General features: G+C 36.6%; 1 protein-coding gene across 2 annotated transcripts in view; it reads left to right on the top strand.

The window, feature by feature from the left end:
- LOC121734592 (dopamine D2-like receptor) overlaps positions 1-23,306 on the top strand; it is a 96,894-nt gene that overhangs the window by 43,908 nt on the left and 29,680 nt on the right. For both annotated transcript variants that reach the window (XM_042125173.1, XM_042125172.1), the window contains exons 4-7: positions 10,829-11,001; positions 12,232-12,330; positions 17,190-17,405; positions 22,713-22,891. In XM_042125173.1, the coding sequence (XP_041981107.1) occupies positions 10,829-11,001; positions 12,232-12,330; positions 17,190-17,405; positions 22,713-22,891 (667 nt within the window). The remainder of the gene's footprint in view (positions 1-10,828; positions 11,002-12,231; positions 12,331-17,189; positions 17,406-22,712; positions 22,892-23,306) is intronic.

The following is a 23,306-nucleotide window of genomic DNA, read 5'->3' as shown; positions in this document are numbered from 1 at the left end:
AAAAATCTGTCATTTTCCTAGTGTGTATGTTGAAGTGTGTGTAATGTTTTATTTGCTAAAAAAATGTATGATAAAAGCATAATTTCAAAATAATATTAGCTCGATACACTCCTTCACCATAAAAACTATAACTGTGCAAAATTTCATTCACCTACGTTTCCCCATTTTTCGTCAAAAGGGATACAAAGTTTTTGGCTCACGTATTAATAATTATAATAATAATAATTACAGGCCCTTACTACATAAAGAAATAATAGAGAAATGTCCCTCAATCGCCCACCTCTCAGTCCAAAGGATTGCAGATCAACGGAGAGTTATAATCAATAACCAACTCCTAACAAACGACCACCTCAATCGAATCCGTGAGGAAGTAAAACAGGAATTAGCGGTACACTCAGCTCAAATTACAGAAAACAGTACACCGCAGATAAATGAAAACCGACCGTTACAGCATACTGACGAGGACAACCTACAGACGGAAATAAATCCTACTGACCCAAACCCTTGCACTAATCATGTCAATAATTATGAAAAATTTCCCATAGATGTTCAAAATCAAATAAATGATACGTTTAATGAAACTTTTGTTACATTTAAAGATTCAGACCCAAGTACTCGACCACCACTGCCTAAATTAAAAATGTCCAAAAATATTATTATGATCATAATTCACCTAAATACATCTTTACTTCCCATCCTTCTTAATAATAATACAGATTTTAATACTCTTCAGACTTATATATATACAGCTGCCTACACAACAGTCACTTTATGTGGTATAAAAATAAAATAAAATAAACAAGACACTAGACAAAATACTAAACCTAATTGGCAACAGAGACTCGAAAAAATAACTAATCTTAGAAAAAGTATTGGCAGACTAACAGAATATGCTAGGGGAATTAGATCAACACACTTAGAAAAACACGTGAGCAAAATAAAAGTATAATACAAAACACATGCACAACACGAAACGGAAAACACTGATATTATACACTTCCTAGACACATTAAAACAAAAACTCAATGCACTATCAAACCGCTTAAAAAGATACAAACAATGTACATTAAGGAAAACACAAAATAAACAGTTCAGTAACAATGAACAATTATTTTCAGAAAACTAGCACAACAGATAATTTAGAAGAAAATACACACACAGACAAAGCAACACTCACACCAGAAGCCATGCATTCGTTTTGGTCACAAAAATGGTCTAATGCAACTGAGCATGAACCAAATAAGTGGATAGATGATGACAGGAACAGATTGGTAGATTTACCAGAAATGGCCTTTGAAGAAGTAAATATAGTCCAGATGAAAGCTGTTATTTCGAAAACACACAGTTGGAAAGCAACAGGCACTGACAACATTCACAACTTCTGGTACAAGAAACTTTCATGCACACATACGCTATTGCAAAAACACATTAATACGTTTATACACTCACCTGACATAATGCCCACATTCATTACACAAGGGATAACGTATATGATTCCAAAAGATAAAGCAGACACAACGAACCCAGCAAAGTACCGACCAATAACTTGCCTGCAAAATATATATAAAATCATCACAGCATGTATCAGCGAACTTATATATACGCATATACACAGAAATAATATACTGGTTGAGCAACAAAAAGGTTGTCGAAAAAATAGTCAAGGGTGTAAGGAACAACTTATAATAGACTCAGTTGCATCACAGCAGGCTCTGAAACAAAAACGCAGCATCTATACAATGTATATAGATTATAAGAAGGCCTATGATTCTGTCCCGCATTCCTGGCTTATTTACATACTCCGGCACTACAAAATCAGCCCAACATTAATAAAATATCTTGAACATATTTTGCCACAGTGGAATACAAGACTTCAAATCATTAACTCTGATAAAACTATTGAAACAGATTTTATACCGGTACGTAGAGGAATATTTCAAGGGGACTCTTTGAGCCCCTTATGGTTCTGCTTGGCACTTAATCCACTATCACATATTCTCAATAAAAAAAGCATAGGATTCAGTATTAAATACAACCGACAGATTACATTACTTTCACACCTTATGTACATGGATGACATCAAACTATTCGCAAACACACTGAAAGACATACGTACACTGGCTGATCTAACACAAACATTCTCAGAGGACAAGTGTATGGAATTTGGGATAGACAAATGCAAAATTCTGAAACTTTTTAATCGGGACTTAACGCGACTTATTTAAGTAGTAATGCTACTACGAGTACATACTTTTTCTTGACGTTTCGGCCGTGTTAAGTCCGTTATATATATAAGTCGCGTTAAGTCCCGATTAAAAAGTTTCATTATAATGCAACGCGAAAGTTTAAAATGTTAAATGCAAAATTCATTCTGTAAAAAAAGGAATAATACAACATACACCTTAAAGACTAAATAACGACGAGATAATTGAGCCTGTGGATGGTTATAAATACCTTGGATACCATCAGACACAGCAAATACATCATAAAGATACAAGAAGAACACTGCAACAAAAATTTAAAGAAAGACTCCACAGAATACTTTACACACAACTTAACGCTAAAAACACAATTAAAGCTATAAACACTTATGCCATCCCCATACTCACCTACTCATTTGGAATCATCCGTTGGACCCAAACCGAATTAAAATCATTACAAAGAATAGTAAACACGACTATGACTAAACATAGAAAACATCACCCTAGAGCCTGTATACAAAGATTAATCCTCCCTAAAAGTGAAGGTGGGCGAGGGATTATAGATATAGTAAATTTACACAACAAACAAATCACACACCTCAGAGAATTCTTTCAAAATCGCGCTCACTCATCAACACTCCACAACGCCGTTTCCCAAGCAGACACTTACACACCATTACATCTCGCAGACAATAACAAGCAAATACATATGTACACAAATCAGCAGAAGATAGATACATGGACCCAAAAGACATTACATGGACGACATCAACTAGACTTAAACAATGCTAGCGTCGATAAGACTGCATCAAACGCGTGGCTGAAACAAGGAGAGCTTTTTCCTGAAACGGAAGGGTTCATGCTAGCAATACAGGACCAAGTGATTGATACAAAAAACTACAGAAAATACATCATCAGAGATGCTAATGTTGTAAGCGATCACTGTCGTCATTGCCACAAACAACCAGAAACCATACAACACATAACAGGCGCCTGCTCATCCATCACCCAAACAGACTACAAACACCGACACGATCAGGTCGCAGCAATCATACCTCAGATACTCGCACACAAATACAACCTCATTACAGAAAAATTACCATACTACAAATACACACCACAAATAATACTAGAATCATCCGACTATAAACTTTACTGGGACAGGACCATACTGACGGACAAGACCGTACATCACAATAGACCTGATATCACTCTCCATGACAAACAGAACAGAACCGTCTACTTCATAGATGTAGCCATACCTAACTCCCACAACCTCACTAGTACACACACAACCAAACTCACAAAATACACAGACTTGACAATAGAACTAAAAGCGCAATGGAGAGTAAGCACAGTTAAAACCATACGAATCATCATCTCAACCACAGGCATCATACCTAAAACATTACACACATCACTCAAAACACTTAATATACATCCACTTACATACATAACCTTACAGAAAGCAGTCATCTTAAATACATGCCGAATTGTCCGAAAATTCTTATCCAACACTTAATTTCATATTTACTTGTAGTTGTTTGGCCACAAGCTCGCAACTACAGTAGCTACCCCGCAAGAAATTTAAAAAATACAAATAATAATAATATAATATGTTTTACCTGCGATTGTAATTTAAAAAAATGTATGTACAGTTTAATAAAAAAATTTGTGTGTTTGACAAAAAGACTTCAACGAGCAACTTACAGTGTTTTAATATTACAATATTCTAGCAATGCCACTATCGGCTTTATCTGTATCCATTCTAATCCATACTAATATTATAAATGCGAAAGTGTGTCTGTCTGTAATTTTTTTTTATGAAATAAGGGGGCAAACGAGCAAACGGGTCACCTGATGGAAAGCAACCTCCGTCGCCCATGGACACTCGCAGCATCAGAAGAGCTGCAGGTGCGTTGTCGGCCTTTTAAGAGGGAATAGGGTCATAGAGGAGGATAGGGAAGGGAATAGGCTAGGAGATTGGGCCTCCGGTAAACTCACACACTCGGCGAAACACAGCGCAAGCGCTGTTTCGCGCCGGTTTTCTGTGAGAACGTGGTATTTCTCCCGTCGAGCTGGCCCATTTGTGCCGAAGTATAGCTCTCCCACGTCCATCCCTCTGTCTGTCTGTTTGTTTCCTCTTCACGCCGCAGCCGCTGAACCGATTTTGCTGAAATTTGGTATGGAAATACCTCGAGTCCCGGGAAAGGACATAGGATACTTTTCATCCCGGTAAATGTACGGTTCCTACGCGATAAACGAATTTTTGCGCAACGGTGTCATCATCCAGTTCATTATAAGGCATTTTTATTTATTTTCCTAATTACTTACTTATTATTATACAGCAGTCTGTACGACATCGGATCGGTTTCGTATCGGAATACGTAAGCAAGCAGACTTATGAGCCCGGACATAAAGCACAATATTTACTGCTCAAAAACTAACGAACTGCCATTCGTTCTGCAATTGTGTCGCACGTTGCCGGGGCCCGGGGGAAGTGTGGACTTACCTGTTTTCAACTATACTCTTTTCCAATTTATTTTGAGCTATACACAAGGTAATAAAGCTTTAATCGTAATAAGTGAAATGTCAAGTATTAGCACAATAAATTAAATATCATTATATTGCACATAAAAATTGGTTAAACTTACTATTTTTTGACAAATACACAAAGAAAATCTTGCTCAGCAGCACTTACTTTTATTAACTACTTATTTAATAGAAAAAAAATTGTTCTATATTGTTATACTTTTGTTCGCTATATTATTGACTAAAGGTAAAGGTGGTTAACAGAGTACTGCTTACCAAATCTAACTTGTGTAAAAATAATTGTATTTGTACATAATATTTTGCAGCTGTACAAGAAGATTGAATATAAATAAGAATAAAGTTACTTTTATTTTGTGAAAACATAAAATATTATGTAATAAAAAAAATACGTTATAGGAACAATAATATTATTATAAATCAAATTCTAGAACCAGCTATAATCCATACGACAAACAATATACACATTTACGTTTCCGCTTCGTCTAGTGTCCAATCAAAACCCGAAGCTTAAGTTTGCGAGCTTTTACACACGAACACACACGCCAGATGAAGTTATTTTCATCGAGCCCCAGTTAACAGAGTTACATCGGATCGGGGCCAGCCGGACGTAGCCCAGTTACTGTAATCCGCGTACAGAGGATTATACGATGTGTAAGGCGGGCTTCAAAATTAAAAGTCGTCCAGTAGAATTGTTTGATGCATGTTTTTACCTCATTACGATTTAAAATTGGTGTTAGGAAAAGCAATAATTTTGGCAGTTTATAGTGACTAACGCCTATTGTATGTTGTCTGATATCATTATACTTATGTTATAGGTATTCGTTATATAGCTGTTTGCTATACTAAACTTATAAAATAGAAATTGTGTATATAGTCTGTCTGTCTGTCTCCATTACGTTAAAAACATCTAGACCGACTTAAATTTTTGGTATGGACATACTTTGAGTTCCGAAAAAAGAAACATAATGGCATATTATTTTGTATTTCAAAAAACTGTACAAGTTGACGAATTATTATTGTTCATGCGGAAAAGAACTATGAATAAGTTAGATAAAGATAAATTTATTGTTCAATTTATCTATGTAGTTCCTTTTAAGATAATAATTTGAACTTTCCTTGAAATAGAGCTGGCAAAAGCACTCATTAATTCTTACCCTATTTATCCCAACTATAAGACCGATAAGTATGTTGATGCCCTTGACGGGAATCGAAGCGGTGACCCCTGCTCACTAAAACTTGTATACGACTGTTCCAAAGTGTTTTATTTTGTTGGAGCGTGGCCAGAATTTGTTATGTATTTATTAACCCCGAGGACTGGGAACCTATTAAATATATACATCCTGCAGATAAGCTATTATTTTCAACTTGGAAAACTTAATTTCCTTGGAAGTTGTTCAAGTCATTGAAAAATTTCTAAGATTAAAAATTAAAGTAAATTTTTGGTGCAAAATTTTAATCTTATTATGTTTTTAAGTTCGGTATTCATGTTAGTACTAGACTATGCTAGCAACTTTATACGTTACTGACAACGTTAAATTTTTATACAATTATGAACTAGTACGTAACGTTACAAGACTCAAAGTCTTCATAAATCTAAGTCTGTTCTATTGTTTACTTTTAAAGGTTCATGTCTTAAAAGTATCTTATGTCTTCTTTAATGGTCTTCGGCCTCGAAAATCGAAGTCTATTCGATACAAACAAGCAATCAAAGAAACTTTTTTCTTATTATCATAGATATAAAATTAGCATGATACCGAAAATGTAAAGCATTTTGCATCAAACAGAGCATTAGATTTAAAACAGCTACTAACTTTGTTAACAAAATACTTCATCTAGTGAAAAGGTTTAGCTCAGTTATCGGTGCTATCTCTTGTTCTAGAAATACTTCCAACGTCGGTATCTTATCGCTACGGACTCAATCTGTTTCGATTTCGTTTTGTGCTCCGGATTGAGCGTAGATTACCTAATACCTATTTAGTACTCCGTTGACCTAAAAGCGATGGTACTATTTGCATATTAACAGTTCACACACTACGTAACAAATGCATTTAAAGTAGTCAAAGGTTACAAGTTACAAAAAAATGATGCTTACACGTTTCAACTTTACCAGTCTGCTTACACGTTTCAACTTTACCAGTATTTCAATGTTACCTCCTATCGTTACCGAAATCAGTAGAACAGCTGTAAAGTCAAAGAAGAAAAGTATGTGCAAAAGTATTTCAATACTTTTTTTTTGCACATACCAGACAAATATTTTCCTTTGTCTATGCACATACTATTATTCTTTAAGCTGATATTTTGAAGTCATATTATCAGCATTCAGCACATAATATGAGCTTCATCTAAACTAATATTATAGTTTAAGGTTAGTATATTTTCATATTCACAAACTTCTTTATGAGTATAAAAAGTTTGAGAGTATGAAACACTATATATTTCAACACACGTCGACTATAGTAATAGTGTTTTAGAGGCAAAGTTAGCTGAAGGTATCGTCTGTCGACACATACTAAGATTACCTTCGTCAAATAACTTCTCCAGTTAAAGTTTAAAAGAAACCGTAGCTTTAAAGTAAGTGATGAAAGTTTTGTTAACAGGGATAAAGTATATTATGTACCTATATACTCGTATTATACTAGATATGGATCGCTCTTCTTTCTTTTCGTGATGAACTAAAATGTGGCAAGACACTTCGTTAGCAAAAATCATCATTATTTTTAGTGAGCAAATGTCCTCTTTCCTATTCTAAAAATCGGTCCATTAGTTTCAGAGTCTGCTCAAACTCAAACAAACAGCTATTTTCCTTTTATAATAATATCTACCAACTTATGCTGTAAGTTGAGACTGGACTTTTGTACGCTTTGAAATGGCCTCCCTAACTTAACTCCTACAATTTTTTATAAAAATACAAGACGTGAGAAAATTCACTATTGCCTTAACTTCAATATCAATATAATTTATAGATTCTAAGACTTCAAAATGATAAAAACACAAACCAATAACTTTTATTTTAAGAAAGTCCATCCATCCATAAAATATAGAGTGTGCTAAAATGAAATACTTCGACAAGTAGATCTCCAATACGAATATTATAAAGCTAGTTACAGCTCGTCCAAGCTGTAGCGCTGACAGCTTGACGTGAATACCCCCGAGATTGAGCTCCTAATACACGTTTTCAATACTCACCGGGAAATATGAGTCAATATCGTCCAGGAATGCCAGGAATTTGTTGCACGAAGGAACTGCAAATAGTGAATATTTCAAAATGGACATGAGTGTGCAATCACTTGAAGCGTTTGGCCACTTTGGTTAGAAATGTTCTATAAATGAATTGATATACAATAAGCTCTTAGACTTCGACAAATACTTTTTCTTTTTTAGAAGTATTTAAAAGTTTGCAGCGAACCGATTAGCGCGACAATTATTATGCTATTAAAGTTTTCTTTGCTTTTGGTGAAAAGCAAATTTGTTTACCACATTAAATTTCTTCAGACACCTTGTAAATGGGTGAATTTCAACAAATGACCTTTTTTATCATATCGGTGAACTTTTTTATTTATATATATTTTATATACTTTTCAGGTTTTATGTATTCTTTAAGACACAAAATGTTCCCAAATTTAATATTGTTACGGTACATGGTATACGGACACGTAGTGCCATCTAGCGACAAACCAGTGAAACTGATCAGGCGACACACTACACATAAATCCCCTACTCGAAACTAGATGGCGCTAGGTGGTACATGCTCGAGCCTCCTAGAAAGTTCACATACTTGTTTACTTGTTTACGTGAATCGGGAACTTTCTGGAATTCGTCTCGCCACATAAATAGTCGCAGGAGGACGGGCCGTGATTCAGTTCGGTTCGAGCGATCATCAAGACGATTTCGGAGTGACAACAAGTGATCAATAATGAGTGAAGCAGTGAAACCCGCGACTTGGCTACGACGTAGGACAGCGATAGTGTTTAGTGATTGGACCTAGTGATTAGTGTTTGGACCTAGTGTGTGCTTGTGTGACCTAGACTTAGTGAATAAAGTCTTCAAGAGAGTCAGCAGGTCTTTCTCTCCAAATCCTCGAACCCTAGCACGTAACAATATCATTAATGTATCTTTTAAGACTAAGGAGAAAATTCAGTTTGAATTCTGGCTTCCACCGATATGATAAACCGGCACCGATTTTTATTTCTGTGCACCGATATGATAAGTTTAACCACCGCAATGACATACTAATCCAGCGATACGATAATTTTATCTTCTTAATATTATATTTATGTTTTTTTTTAATGAAATAAGGGGGCAAATGAGCAAACGGGTCATCTGATGGAAAGCAACTTCCGTCGCCAATGGACACTCGCAGCATCAGGAGAGCTGCAGGTGCGTTGCCGGCCAAGAGGGAATAGGGTAATAGGGGAGGGAAGGAAAGGGAATAGGGTAGGGTAGGGAACGGTTTTCTGTGAGAACGTTGTATTTCTCCGGTCGAACCTGTTGCTTTCCATCAGGTGACCCGTTTGCTCGTTTGGCCCCTTATTTCATAAAAAAAAATACATCCTCACATCCATTAATTTTTACTATCTTGCGCATTTGTAATTTCTTTGTATACTTAAAGAAAATGCCACTAGATAAACCGATAAGATAAAACAATTTACCGATATGATAAAATTATCAAACGATATGATAAAGCAATCCACCGATGTGACAAAACTGTGCGTTGGTCATGATTCAAAACACCGATATTAGATTTAAGACACCGATTCGTTTTTTCTCATAATTTCGGTGTAAATTATCATATCGGTGGTTAAAATGACCACCGATTACACCGGTATGAGAGCAGCGACGTGAGAAAAAACGCACTTTTTAGGAAAAAAAAATGCCTTATATCTAAGATAAATTTGGTAACAGATAATGAAGCTTAATCACTTACTACATTCATTAGAGCCAAACAACAATTTTAAAACTAATCATTAAAGTGATAAGTAAATAACAGTCAAGACGACTGCGTGGAAAAACACACTAAGGAGTAAATTAAAATTGGGGTGGGGAGACTGTCCGACTCGTTGATGAAAAGTAATGCTTGAATTTCTTTAATCCAGCGATATGAGAAAAATTCTCAGGACAAGTACATTTGTGCCTCTAAGTAACTATGATCGTTAATTATATAACAAAATATGGTATATAATAATAGAGAAACTAATATTCTATGAAATAATATAAGTTGTACCCTTAAATTGTTCATATTTACTAGTATGTAAGCGTTTTTGTTTGTAAAAAAAGTAGAGGGACAACACCGATTTGATAAAAATAGATCTTCAAGTTATATATTAGTAGAGGCATATTATATTTTTGCCACAATCTTATAGCTACCCATTGAATAGTAAAACAAATATTTTACAACAATATTCCCTTTTTTTAATAGTAATTTCAACGAAGACAAAAAAAATGCCGTTTGGGAAATTCACCCAAATATCGTAAAATGTTGATCACAAATATTCTACACCATCTATATTTTTTTGTTTTTAGTGAAGTGAAACTTTTTAAGTCCGCTGAGACTTGAGAGTGAAATTTCAAGGTCGCATCATTAGAAAGAGAAAGAGACGTCGTCAAATTCTTCAATCCAAAATGGGGTCAGAAGTTTTACTTCTGGCACGTGTAGGTACTTTATACCATCGAAGTGATTGATTCATAAGCAGTTGACGGACCTACGTGATTTGGTCGGGTTATGATAGTACAATGCAAATAGTGTAAGCAATACACGCTACGGTCTACAGGAGAGGTCACCTGTGCAGGTATGCCTGCGCAAGTGTCACTCGAAAGATTTGATTTTCGATTTTGTTCCGGTCGCCTGCGCATGGCTCAACAAACTGCACAGGTCTATTCCCATATACATTCCGGTCTACCTGCGCAGTTATACCTGCACAGGTAGACCTTTCCGGTAAACCGTAGCGTGTGGGACAGCCATTAGTCGTGATCTGTCGGCTGGGTTTGTATAACGCGACCAAACTACGTAGTCCGCCGTCTGCCTAGGAATCAACTTCTCTGTTAGTACATACGCTATATCTACAACTTCCTGGTAGGCAATCCGCCAACGCGCGAAGAAGCAGCGAGGTCCCAAGAAGACGTGTTCGGTCCTGAGCGGGACCACGAGCGGGACCGCCGCCGTGGTGATAGAGAACATGGCGCAGACCAGGCTGCAGGACCAGCCCACCAACACCGCCTCGGGCAGTAACGAGGACGAGGATGATGAGAAGTAAGGATAATAATGCTGGTTTAATATAGGTAATAATAACCAGCCAAAAGGGAAATATCCAAAACTACAGGCGGATAACTATGTATTTTCGCTAAACTCTTTGAAAGTATTGTACATAAGCAGGGGTACCACTACTTTATTGTAACCTATGCTACTTGTATAAACCAGCAACTTGTATAAACCAGCCTTTAAGAGCAGAAAAAATTTTTTCTGCTCTTAAAGGCTGGTTTATACAAGTTGCTGGTTTATACAAGTAGCATAGGTTACAATAAAGTAGTGGTACCCAACCAGTAGCTCGCGGGCATCTGGTAGCCCGCGACCTGTAATCTAGGCGCCCACGAACAATATGGGTCAAACAAATTAAATAAACAGTGACTAAATTACCTAGTTTCCTTTATATTATCGCTTATGCTTTTTTTAAAATCTCGTGGTGCCCGCGTGGTTTATCGGGATTTTCAAAATAGCCCTTGGAGCAATACCAGTTGGGCACCACTGCATTAAAGTTTTTTTTTTTTTTTTTTTTTTAATGAAATAAGGGGGCAAACGAGCAAACGGGTCACCTGATGGAAAGCAACTTCCGTCGCCCATGGACACTCGCAGCATCAGAAGAGCTGCAAGTGCGTTGCCGGCCTTTTATGAGGGAATAGGGTAATAGGGGAGGGAAGGGAAGGGAAGGGAAGGGAATAGTTGAGGGTAGGGAAGGGAATAGGGTAGGGGTTAGGGGATTGGGCCTCCGGTAAACTCACTCACTCGGCGAAACACAGCGCAAGCGCTGTTTCACGTCGGTTTTCTGTGAGAACGTGGTATTTATCCGGTCGAGCCGGCCCATTCGTGCCGAAGCATGGCTCTGCCACGTATAAAGTATAAGAAAATATTTCCAGATTTCACATTTGTTGTAAATTCCATGTATATCAGTCAAGTTTATTCAGAGTCAATTTTCTGCAATTAACTCCTCTATATTATCACTAAAGTCAACTCTGAAGATATAGACACGCGGTAGTGTGGCCGAACCTAGTTCCAGTTTATAGAACTGGCGGGCAGCGCCCGTGGGCCGTGTGTATCATAGGAATAATTAATTGGCATTTTTGACTTTTTTTATATCCCTTTTGATATTTTATTTTTGTCCTTGATTGGAAACTTGGCTCGCATTTTTACATATTTTATGTCTGATGTATGATGTATGATATTGTATGATAGGATACCTATGTCTGAATCAGTGTTCCCTTACAGCAGTTTCGACAAGACGGACATCGGCGCGTACGCGGAGGAGATGGCCAACTCGCGGTCAGCGCGGTTCATGCTGGCCGCCGTGGTAGAGGAGACCGGCCTGTGAGTATCCTGGTGTTGCAGATAGCTTTTTTAAACGGGCAAATGGCCACACACTCCCGCCACTGCAACTCCAGGTGTCGCCAGGATCAACAGTAGTACGGGAGCCCTAGAACAAATTTTTTTATTACTATCAAGCAATTTTTTTGTAAGTAGCTTCATTTTGATAAGAAGAACAACATTTTTATCTGCGAAAAATCTCGAAAGTGGTAGCTAACAGAGATAGAAAGGATTTCATACTTTGATTTGATGGTCCTAAAATATGGATTGTTCTATTTGTAGGACAATATTACACTTAAATGGATTACCTTTATAACCATTAACCTATCTATATACAAAAAATCAGCTCGTTAGGGTTTCGTTTTAGGGTTCAACAAAACCTGGTTGATTACGGAACCCTAAAACCCCATTACTACTCCAACTTACGTCAGGTTGGATAATGGAAATATTAACACTAGTAAAACAAAATTTTTCGTGCACTTTTTCCGCCATATTTACATTTTTAACTTAGATATTCCCCCTATTATCTCCAAACAAAACTAGCCCATGACTTACATGATTTTCTGTATGTAAAGGGCGGCGAAAATGATTTTTGCCCGGAGCACCTAAATGGCTAGATCGGCCCCTGCTGAAAAAATAGAATAGTGAAGATACACAATAGAATTAATAAAGATACGCAATAATCTAAAGACTATTTACTTTAGCATGTAATAAAAAACAGTTCAATTATTTATACCAGCGGAATCTAGGAATCTAATTTGTTCAATTCAATTTGATGGCTGCGAGATGCTTTAGCCATATTATTGCCATAGCCGTTGCCATACCAAGCCGTTTAAGATTATAGCTGTTTTATTATCAGTGCAATGCAGCTCGCCTATAAACTTTAGCGGAAACTCATGCATTTATTTAAACGAGATGCTTGCTAAAGTCGAAGCCATGAAAAGAGTCAAAATATAATACTTTCTAAAAGCCGAGCTTTGTAAAGTCTCGCGTTGTTTTTCTGCGTGGTAATAATCTTTAAGGCAGTTTTTTTTTTTTAATATTTGAAACCAAACCTTGACTGACCGATAATGACACATCTACATATATTTAAATAAAAATTACTAATATATATGTTAAAGCACGAATCAATAGGCGGGATAGTTTTTCCGTAAAGTGTACCTACCACAAAATGTACTAGGACGAGCGAAGCGAGCCCTGATAATTATTAAGATATTGACATGTAATAAGAGATCATCTTATTTGTGATTCCGATTATTATATTAGTAGTAAAAAGCCAATTTCTACAAACACGTTTACTACATAATTATATGTCTAGTAAAAAAGTCCGTGCGAGCGTCCGTGGCCTAATGGGTAGACCTTTGGTTCACACTCTTAGAGGGTGGAGGTTCGAACCCGGGTGGAGGCGTGTACCTATGAGACATTTTCTGATCTCAAGTACATAATACGGACGCTCGTACGGTGAAGGAAAACATCGTGAGGAAACCCGCACATAGTTGGTCCCAGACGTATTGACTAGTTATTTCCTCTGGACTGGGCCGACCATGTTGCGAGAATGCCGTATGTGCTTGGGCAACCATACGGACATTTAAAAATCTTGTCCCAGGCACTACAGTATTTGAGGAGTGGTTATTTCGCTCTGAAAAATACTGTATAAATCATCCATTACGGATGTAAAGGCCTAGTTAAAAAAGTAACGGTTTTCAGGAGGTAAGAGAGGTACAGTATCTATTTTTGCATATCCATCTGACGCATGGATCATTTTATCAGACAATCAGCCTGCATTGTCCTAGTCAATCTTGGAATCAACATTTACAACGCGGGAACCGAACCTTCGACCTCCAAGTCAAGGCAAGCTGTAAACCACTGAAAGACGTTGAAGCTACCTGCATCCACGTAATATATCTTGATGGATTTCTCCGGGAGAATCATATATATTTTTAAAATATCGTATATTTTATGTTGATGCACCGAGATGCGAGACCGATTTCCATTTCATGCGGTGCATTTTGTATGAAGGACTGGTTTTAGTTCAGTTATTTTATATTCCTAGTTCACAATATTTACCGCGTCCCTGTCTTCTGAGTTTACGAAATGTTTATAAATTATTATTTTGTTTAAAAATGTTCATGCAACATTATTTCAACTTGTTTGCTATAGTAAACTGAACAATAATTAATAGTAGGCGACAAACCATAGCCCGACCGACCGTTCTTAATTTTGGGAGATTACGATAAAATTAATAGAAATCACTAAAGCCTATCCAATTTATAAAAAATCTTTAAAATAATCTTTAATGCACCTAAAAAATCTATTTATGTATTTAAAAAAAATTTAGAAATAAATTACTATGTTACAGAAAAGAAGGTTAGGTTAGAAACCTTATTTTGTAAGCATCAACAATATGGTGCTTAATATTATAATTAATTTATTATTATTATTTTTAATTTATTTAATTTTAATTTATTCAAATGCAAATTAGTTCCAATGTAAACAAAAAGATAGAATTAGACCTCAAAAATGTGTATCAGTGGCATAATTTAATGGCGATATACATAAATTGGTAGAGTTCTGACAGTAATTACTGTCTTATTATTAAAGGTTTGTATAATATTAGGTATATCTCTTCTAATATATAAAATTCTCGTGTCACAGTGTTTCTGCGCGAACTCCTCAAAAACGGCTCAACCGATTTTAATGAAATTTTGTAATATTCGTTAAGCCTGAGAATAGGTTTTTATCTGCTTTTTATATTGATACTAGAAATAATGTATATGGCAAAACAATGTTTGCTGGGTCAGCGAGTTATTCATACCTTGAATATTTTATACTTGAAGGTTGAACATATTCTAGAGTTCTAGACTTAGTACCCAAAGATAGTAGATGTCCTAAGGATTCCAGCTGCAAATTCCTTTATATTCAAAATCCCTTTCAACCAATTCTATGATATAAACACTAACACTATTACAAATATTTAGTTTCTAATTTAAAATTGTTAACAAATTACCCATGTGGTTGGGTCGTGGGCTCGTGGCTACACATTTAGCGCTTAGGCTGGACTCAGAGACATTTAATAATTACCTGTAATATTATTTAGATATTGACAAAACTTCAAATATTTTCTGCCAAACTGTTGATAAAATGTAAGTCAACTAAGTATGGCCGTAGTAGGAGCTGGCTATGCTCCCACAGACATAGATCAAAATCTTGATCTATGTCTGTGTATGCTCCAATCTGCTGTTTTTGCTAATCCGCTTGTCAAATAAAATGCTCTCTGTTATATAATATTATCATGTCGAAGAACGAATAATTATCAGGGCGAGCGAAGTGACCCTGGTATATCCCACAGCCTGACCACTTTTTAGTAAACTTTACGGAAAAACTATCACGCCTATTGATTTGTGCTTTAACATAGTAATCTTTATTTATATTATGCAGATGTTCTATCATCGATCAGTCTATGTTAGTTACTATTAAAATATAAAAAAACTGCCTTGAAGATTATTAACACGCAGAAAAACGACGCGAGCCCTCCCATAGCTCGGCTTTTAGCTAGTATCTACTTATATAATATAATAATAATATAATTATTATCATATTATTTTAAGTAGATAGTATTCATTTCGTTCTTCTAATCAACGATTATAGAAACTGGTGCAAGTGACTCTTATGACTTATCCAACTATTTTATAATTATATCCGCAGTACACGAGCCACTTATATCCTAAGATCCGACCGTAAAATCCTGCATGAATCGTTGTTTTCGATCAAATATATTTTAAAATAATCTTTAGAACGTTTAGAATGGATTAATGTTGGATTGTTAAAAGTAGTCGGATCCAATACTATTACAGTATACAATATCGAGAATCAATTGTTAAATCACTTACAATGAGGTGAAGTAATCTCGTTACATGCCTGTGGCGCGGGCGGTCCGCGGAGTTCGATCAGCCGTCGCCCGGTCAGTTGGAAACTTGTCGAGACTTGCTCGGGGTTTTCAATAGAAGTCTTGATGGAAATTGCTTATGAAATTAAGAATAAGAATAATATACAATCCATATCCATACTTATATTATAAATGCGTAAGTGTGTCTGTCTGTCTGTCTGTCTGTCTGTCTGTAAAAAAATATATCCACAGCCGAACATATAACCTCCTCGTTTTTTGGAAGTCGGTTAAAAATGTAGTATGATATGAAGGAAAAGAACAGGAATTAAGGATCAGGTTGATGACAACCTGATCCTTAATTCCTGTTTTTGTTGAGGCTCCGTCACTCCGTTTTATAATTTTTAGGGTTCCGTGCCCAAAGGGTAAAAACGGGACCCTAATACGAACTACGAAGACTTCGATGTCTGTCTGTCCGTCTGTCTGTCTCCAGGCTGTATCTCAAGAACCGCTATAGCTAGACTTCTGAAATTTTCACAGATTGTATATATCTGTTGCCGCTATATATACAATAAATACTAAAAATAAAATAAATATTTAAGGGGGGCTCCTATACAACAAACGTGATTTTTTTGGCCATTTTAGCTCCTATACAATAATGCCGGTAAGCACTTGAAGTACTTACAATATTCTTAATTATATTTGTACTTTAATAATTAATAATAAAATTTAAATAAAATAATTAAGGTTGGCTCCCATACAAAAAAACACATTTTTACCATAATATTTTTACCTCTATGATGGTACGGAACCCTTCGTGCGCGAGTCCAACTCGCATTTGGCTGATTATTTTAAAACTTGAAATAAAAAGTTTCCTATTACAATTTGCAACTTCAATAACAATAATCATCAACATCAAAATATCAATATGATTTTAACAGCTTTATATTAAGTATTTAAAATACTTTCTCATTTCCAGCATAATGGCGAACCTCGCGTCACCCATCCCCATGATGGACCCCAACACCAACAACGACTCCGGCTACGCGCCCTCCAACATGGACGTCGACAAGGACCACACACCCCCACCCTCGCCCAACAAGAAGACAGAGGAGAAGAGCGAGAGAGAAGATGAGAAGAGCGGGACGGAAGATAAGGATGTTAAGCCCGCGTTGCCTAAGAAGCCTGAGTTAAAGTAGGTATAACTGGTCGCTGTTAAGCATTGATTTATTTACTAAGTACAGTACCCACAATATTTTTTTTCTGAGTTCTGAATGCAGTCTTGTTCTAAATGATATTATAACTACATTAGTAAATCAAAACGTATTTTTGTGGAATAGTACACAAATGCTTAATAGCGTGCTAGTAGTATTTTGTTCTTATAGCGGCAACAAAAATACATCATTTGTAAAAATTACACTCTGGCTGTCGCAGTTCTTGAGATAAAGTCGATGTCTATGAGTGATAGACAGACAGACGTACAGAAGGCGAACGAACGGACAGACACTGAAGTGTTAGTAAAAGAGTACCGTTTGGTGTAAAAGTTTTACAAAGAGTAGAAAGGGTACTAGTAGTAAAGACTCTACTTTCTGTTTGAAAAAGTTCCCTTTTTATTCGGTCCGAAACACTAAATATTTTTACAAAAAGAGAACAGGAAAAGTCCTTAAATGTGTCCCTGGAAGGTCGCAGTTTATTACACCCATATCTAACACAACAGTCTAGATCAGTGTTTTTAAATCTAAGAGTTGCGAACTAGCGACCCTCTTAGGGGGTTGCGAAGCTTCTGTAGAGGGGTCGCCAGAGACGGAGAAAACTATTTTAGTAAAAAAACAATAAAGACTAAAAACTTTGATATATTATAAAATAGGATATTTTATTCATAAACATTTAGTATACAGCACACAACAACAAACTTGGGTGGCCGCATCAAAAAAAGGTTGAAAAACACTAGTCTAGATAGTATTTATGTGTAGTGTAAATTGTATGGAAGGTCGGGCCTGGGTCGCTAAGTGCCTATCGCGGACCACTGAAAGCCGTGACGTCACACTATAACATAGTGCTCACACACTACTAGGTATTATTACATAGTACTAGAAATGTAGGGGCGTTCATAAATTGTGCAAGCAAGTTAAGTAATCTCTTGTAAGTCTCCGAAAAGATCGCGTAGTTTTTTCAAATTATATAATTACCCTTCTTGTGTTTTTGTACACAATTACCTATTAATAGTTACATATTATTTTATACTAGAAGTATGCAGTGGGTCATATTCAATGATGACCCTCTGCATACTCAAAGCCAGCAACAGTAGTCGCGGTAAAAAAGCCTATGTCCCCGTGATCAACTTTGTGCAGATTTTTATCCAAAAGTTCAGCACCGAAATGAATTCTATTTCGGTACGTAAGTTTACGTACCGAAATAGAATTCATTTCGGTGCTGAATAAAATAAACAAACCTTTATTTTTTATGTTAATAAAATAAAATAAAATAAAATAAAATAAAAATAAAAATAAAAATAGCCTTTATTCTACCACCATACAGGAATATTGCTACATTATTAATTATTATAATTATATTAGAATGTTGCTACATTAATAATTTTATTAGAATTACACATTAATATATATTTTCTTGAATCATTATTATTGGTATCACAACAATTGCTTTAAACATTTTAACTTGTTAATTTTAAAGATTTTTCAATTATAATTTTAATAATAATAGTAATATTAGTTTAGCAATATCTTATTAGTAATTCCTTAAACCTAAGATGTGGAAGTCGCCTCTTTGGCGTAGGCCTCCCCCAGTCTTCTCCAGGTATCTCTGTCTCTCGCTTTCCTTCTCCAATTTAATCCACATTTTTCCAAAACAAAAAAAAAAAAAAAAAAAAAAAAAATTATGTTAGTATGGGAATAATAAAAGTAGTGTACATAATACATGTAACATAAAATATTATAACTGTACTGTCTGTCTGTTACCTCTTCATGCCCAAATCGCTGAGCCTTTTTGTGTTGAAATTCGGTATGGAGATACTTTGAGTCCCGAGAAAGGACATAGGATATATCCCGGAAAAATGTACGGTTTCCGCGCGATAAACGAGTTTTGGCGCAACGGAGTTGCGGGCGTCATCAAATAATAGCTGTAACACATAAAGTTTTAGGACACTAGAAAATTCTCCGAGTACTAATACCCCGCCTAGGTTATATAGGAATATATAGGAATATTACAATTTACAGTATTCTAATTTATATCGTACTCATACATCATACTCATGAAGGCTCACATCGATGTCCCTTAGGAATGTTTAGACATGTAGGTTTCTCTAGGTAATACATTGTCTTAGATATGAGATACCTAGTTAGAGTACTTATTACCGCAGTTACAATAATTCGGATGCTACGATGATACTGACCGACACACTCGCAAACAATCACAAAGACAAAATATCTTTCTCTAACTTTTTACACGTCATATTTTGAACGAAACGCCGAAAATGATAACGCAGCTGAACCCACATGAAAATAATAATAATTTTCCTACTCGCTGGCAACCCCTTCCCACCACCCGATCGATTAAAAAAAAATTGGGTGCACAGGAACTAGGAAGTACAGAGCAACTATTTGGAAAAAAAAACGTCGCTACATTTTTTCCATTTTTTCCCCACCCCACTACACCCACATCCAGCGCCCATGGCCTGCCAGCACGCAGATTATCAGAAAAGGTTGTTCAGGAAAGCAGCTAACGGAGTTTTAATCCAGCTGAAGCCATATAACCGATTTGGTCGTCACTCTCGTCAGCTCTTAGTCGATAATATAAGCTGTGGAGCCTAAAATCTTTTTGTAACTTTACCTTCTTCTTGCCAATTCATTGAACGTCAAAAACAATGTTAAAGTCGATCGACATTCGAAAGTTGAAGATCGAGTCGCCGCAGGTTGATCCCGAGTTTCTTCTCGAAACTTCTCGAGTCTTCTCGAAACTTCTACAAGTTTGGAATATATCAGGGGCTTCTCACCGAATCCCTTTTAAAATTTAATGTGGATTGTGGGTGCGCCGAACTTGTGGCGTTTTAAATTCGACTCAAACTTTGCAAATGGAGGTAACAGAGTTTTGTTCAGAGGAAAAATCGTAAATTACGAAAGTTACAAATAAATTCTTATTTGTGTATAATAAATGTTGTGTTATATGTACAACATAACAAAATTATAGCTCAGAATATTATACAAAGAGGATCTTACGTCTATTTTCAGAATCACTCCATAAATTAGCTCTCGGAAACATTATGTACCATATTTTATTAAATTGATTAGCAGGTGACACACAGACTTTATTTATAAGGGTCAATTCAGACCGCAACACGACGAGGCGAGGCGAGGCGCGGCGCGGCGCGGCATTTTGTATGGATTTGACAGATTTCAATTGCGTGAGACGTCTTGCGAATCTGTCAAATCCATATACATTTAGAAATGCATCTATGCGTCGCGGTGCGGTCAAGTCGATGAATCAACTCCTAAGGGTTGATTCAGACCGCAAAACTCACTCACTCTCGGTTTTCTGTGAGCCCGTGGTATTTCTCCGGTCGAGCCGGCCCATTCGTGCTGAAGCATGGCTCTACCACGTAAATGTCACATGATATTCTAAGCAGACTAACATAAATAACCTGTCAGCAAATGATGAATTAAACCCCAAAAAGTCAGACCGCTAGGGGTTGACAGTTGTCTGGACTTGTTAATTGAGGGTACATTAAATAGTTAGGGTTTCGGTATTTCAGCATGGACATGCGTTTCGAGAAAATTATTAATCTAAGGCCTAAGCAAACAACTAACTAAATAATACAGTGACAACATTAAAAACACAGGACAATCTATACTATATACATGAAATATCTAAAGTGATAAATAGGTAATTACTTGATACGAGATAAGAATAATTAATATAATATCATTTCGGGCTTGGTAGTAATACTCGTAGTAAATACAGAAATATAGAACATCATATTCTGTTACTGTAATTATTATTTCGTTACCATTGAAGAAATTGATTCATTGGAAGATGGCCGTTCTGACATCTATAATGGGCTACGTTCTATTAATATTAATTATTATGTTCGGATATTATATCAAGTCAATAGTTATTCGTGAATTCGTAATTTGTCGGTAGGACTTGACAAAGACGAATTATTATAGGTCCGCGATTTACCCATCATTACATTGTTCTGAAAGCAATTCAAATTATTGTATTAATTTACAAAGCTGATTTATATTAATAATCCCATTATTCTATTCCTTTATTTCATACGTGGGAGAGCTATGCTTCGGCACGAATGGGCCGGCTTGACCGGAGAAATACCACGTTCTCACAAAAAACCGGCGTGAAACAGCGCTTGCGCTGTGTTTCGCCGAGTGAGTGAGTTTACCGGAGGCCCAATCCCCTAGCCTATTCCCTTCCCTACCCTCCCCTATTCCCTTCCCATCCCTACCCTCCCCAATTACCCTATTCCCTCTTAAGAGGCCGGCAACGCACCTGTAGCTATTCTGATGCTGCGAGTGTCCATGGGCGACGGAAGTTGCTTTCCATCAGGTGACCCGTTTGCTCGTTTGCCCCCCTTATCTCATTAAAAAAAATGTACATATCTTACGTTTTCCAATATTTACAGTAAAATATCAAAAATGTCCTCCCCGAAATCACTTCATAAAAGCGATCTATTAAAACCTGTCAGCTCTCCCAACAGTTTGAAACACGACTTATCGATTAAAGCCATACACTGTGAACCACGCTTCATTTATAAACCACACAGTGTGCACAACGCTTCATTACGCTCCAGCGCCATTTTGTCATCAGATTATAAGATGGCGGGCGTTTCGCGCCTAAAACTTTTGACAGTTGCCATCTAGAATTTTCCGCGAAATGACAAAGGAAATACACAGCTTTGTTCATTTACGATGAGATGCTAAAATTCTGGGAAATCTCAGTATTGTGGCAGGTTTTGAAAGACAGAGAGGGAATATGGATTTTGATAACTCACTTATTATATTGATGACTGGTTGACTTTTGGCTAGCAAAGCCTTGACCAATATCAACAATGTTAAATAGATAAAAAGAACAAAATGTTTGAACATGTACCCGGCTATACAGGTTGTTCGGGTGAACACCGTTATCTTAAAACCATCAAATGAGGCCGTCAAAATGAACAACTCATACCTATGACAAATTACCGATCCGAGCAATTGTATGGGTATGAAGACGGCAATTTTTTTTTAATTCCCAGCATTGTTCTCATAAAAAAAGTTGTTCATTTTGACGGGCTCATTTGATGGTTTTAGGGTTATCCTTAAAACCATCAAACGGTGTTCACCCTAACAAACTGTATAATAGCGTCTCAACTCTTTAAGAAATAAAGACAAATGATTTGGTATATCTTACGGAGTTTGCATCAAGTCTATATTTTATATCGAGTTTCAGTTCAATAGTTCAATACCCTTTTTCGGATCATCATATTTCCTTCCAGGAAGAAGCTGAGTCGTCTGAGCAATAACTCGCTGATCTCCACACCTCGTCGGAGGTTCCGGTCTGCAGCATCAGCGGCCCGGTTCACCATCTTCCGGGCGAACCGCGCGGGCAAGATGCGCGCTAAATCCTTCGCCAAGAAGGAGAAGAAGGCTACGCAGACCCTGGCGATTGTTCTTGGTAACGTATATTCACCTTTTGTGTCATGCTGCTCGTGAGGCCGCACTATGTGACACTGTGCGGCGGCGGCGCCACACGACACTACACGTTCCTTAGAACTGACGTTATTCAAACATGAATTTGACGTTTTACAAACATCAGGCCCCTAGCCGAGACGTGTTTCTTTATTGCATATAGAATAGCGAATGTTGACTTTACTTTAAATATGAAATTAACTTTATATCGCTCAAGGGCCAGTTATATGAAACATTAAGTGTCGCCTTGTTTCGTGTCGTCGTGACTCGTGGGTCTCGCCTTTAGGCTGCGTTCAGACCAGCCGAAAATGACCAAGCGTTATCCAGTTTGTGGTATTTCATATATTTTTATGTTACTCACATTTGATTGTTCACACCTTACCAACAATACATTATTGATG

Source organism: Aricia agestis, chromosome 16, assembly GCF_905147365.1.
Source record: "Aricia agestis chromosome 16, ilAriAges1.1, whole genome shotgun sequence".
Lineage (NCBI taxonomy): Eukaryota > Metazoa > Arthropoda > Insecta > Lepidoptera > Lycaenidae > Aricia > Aricia agestis.
Note: the sequence above shows the minus strand (reverse complement) of the source record. Positions and strands in the feature narration are given on the sequence as shown.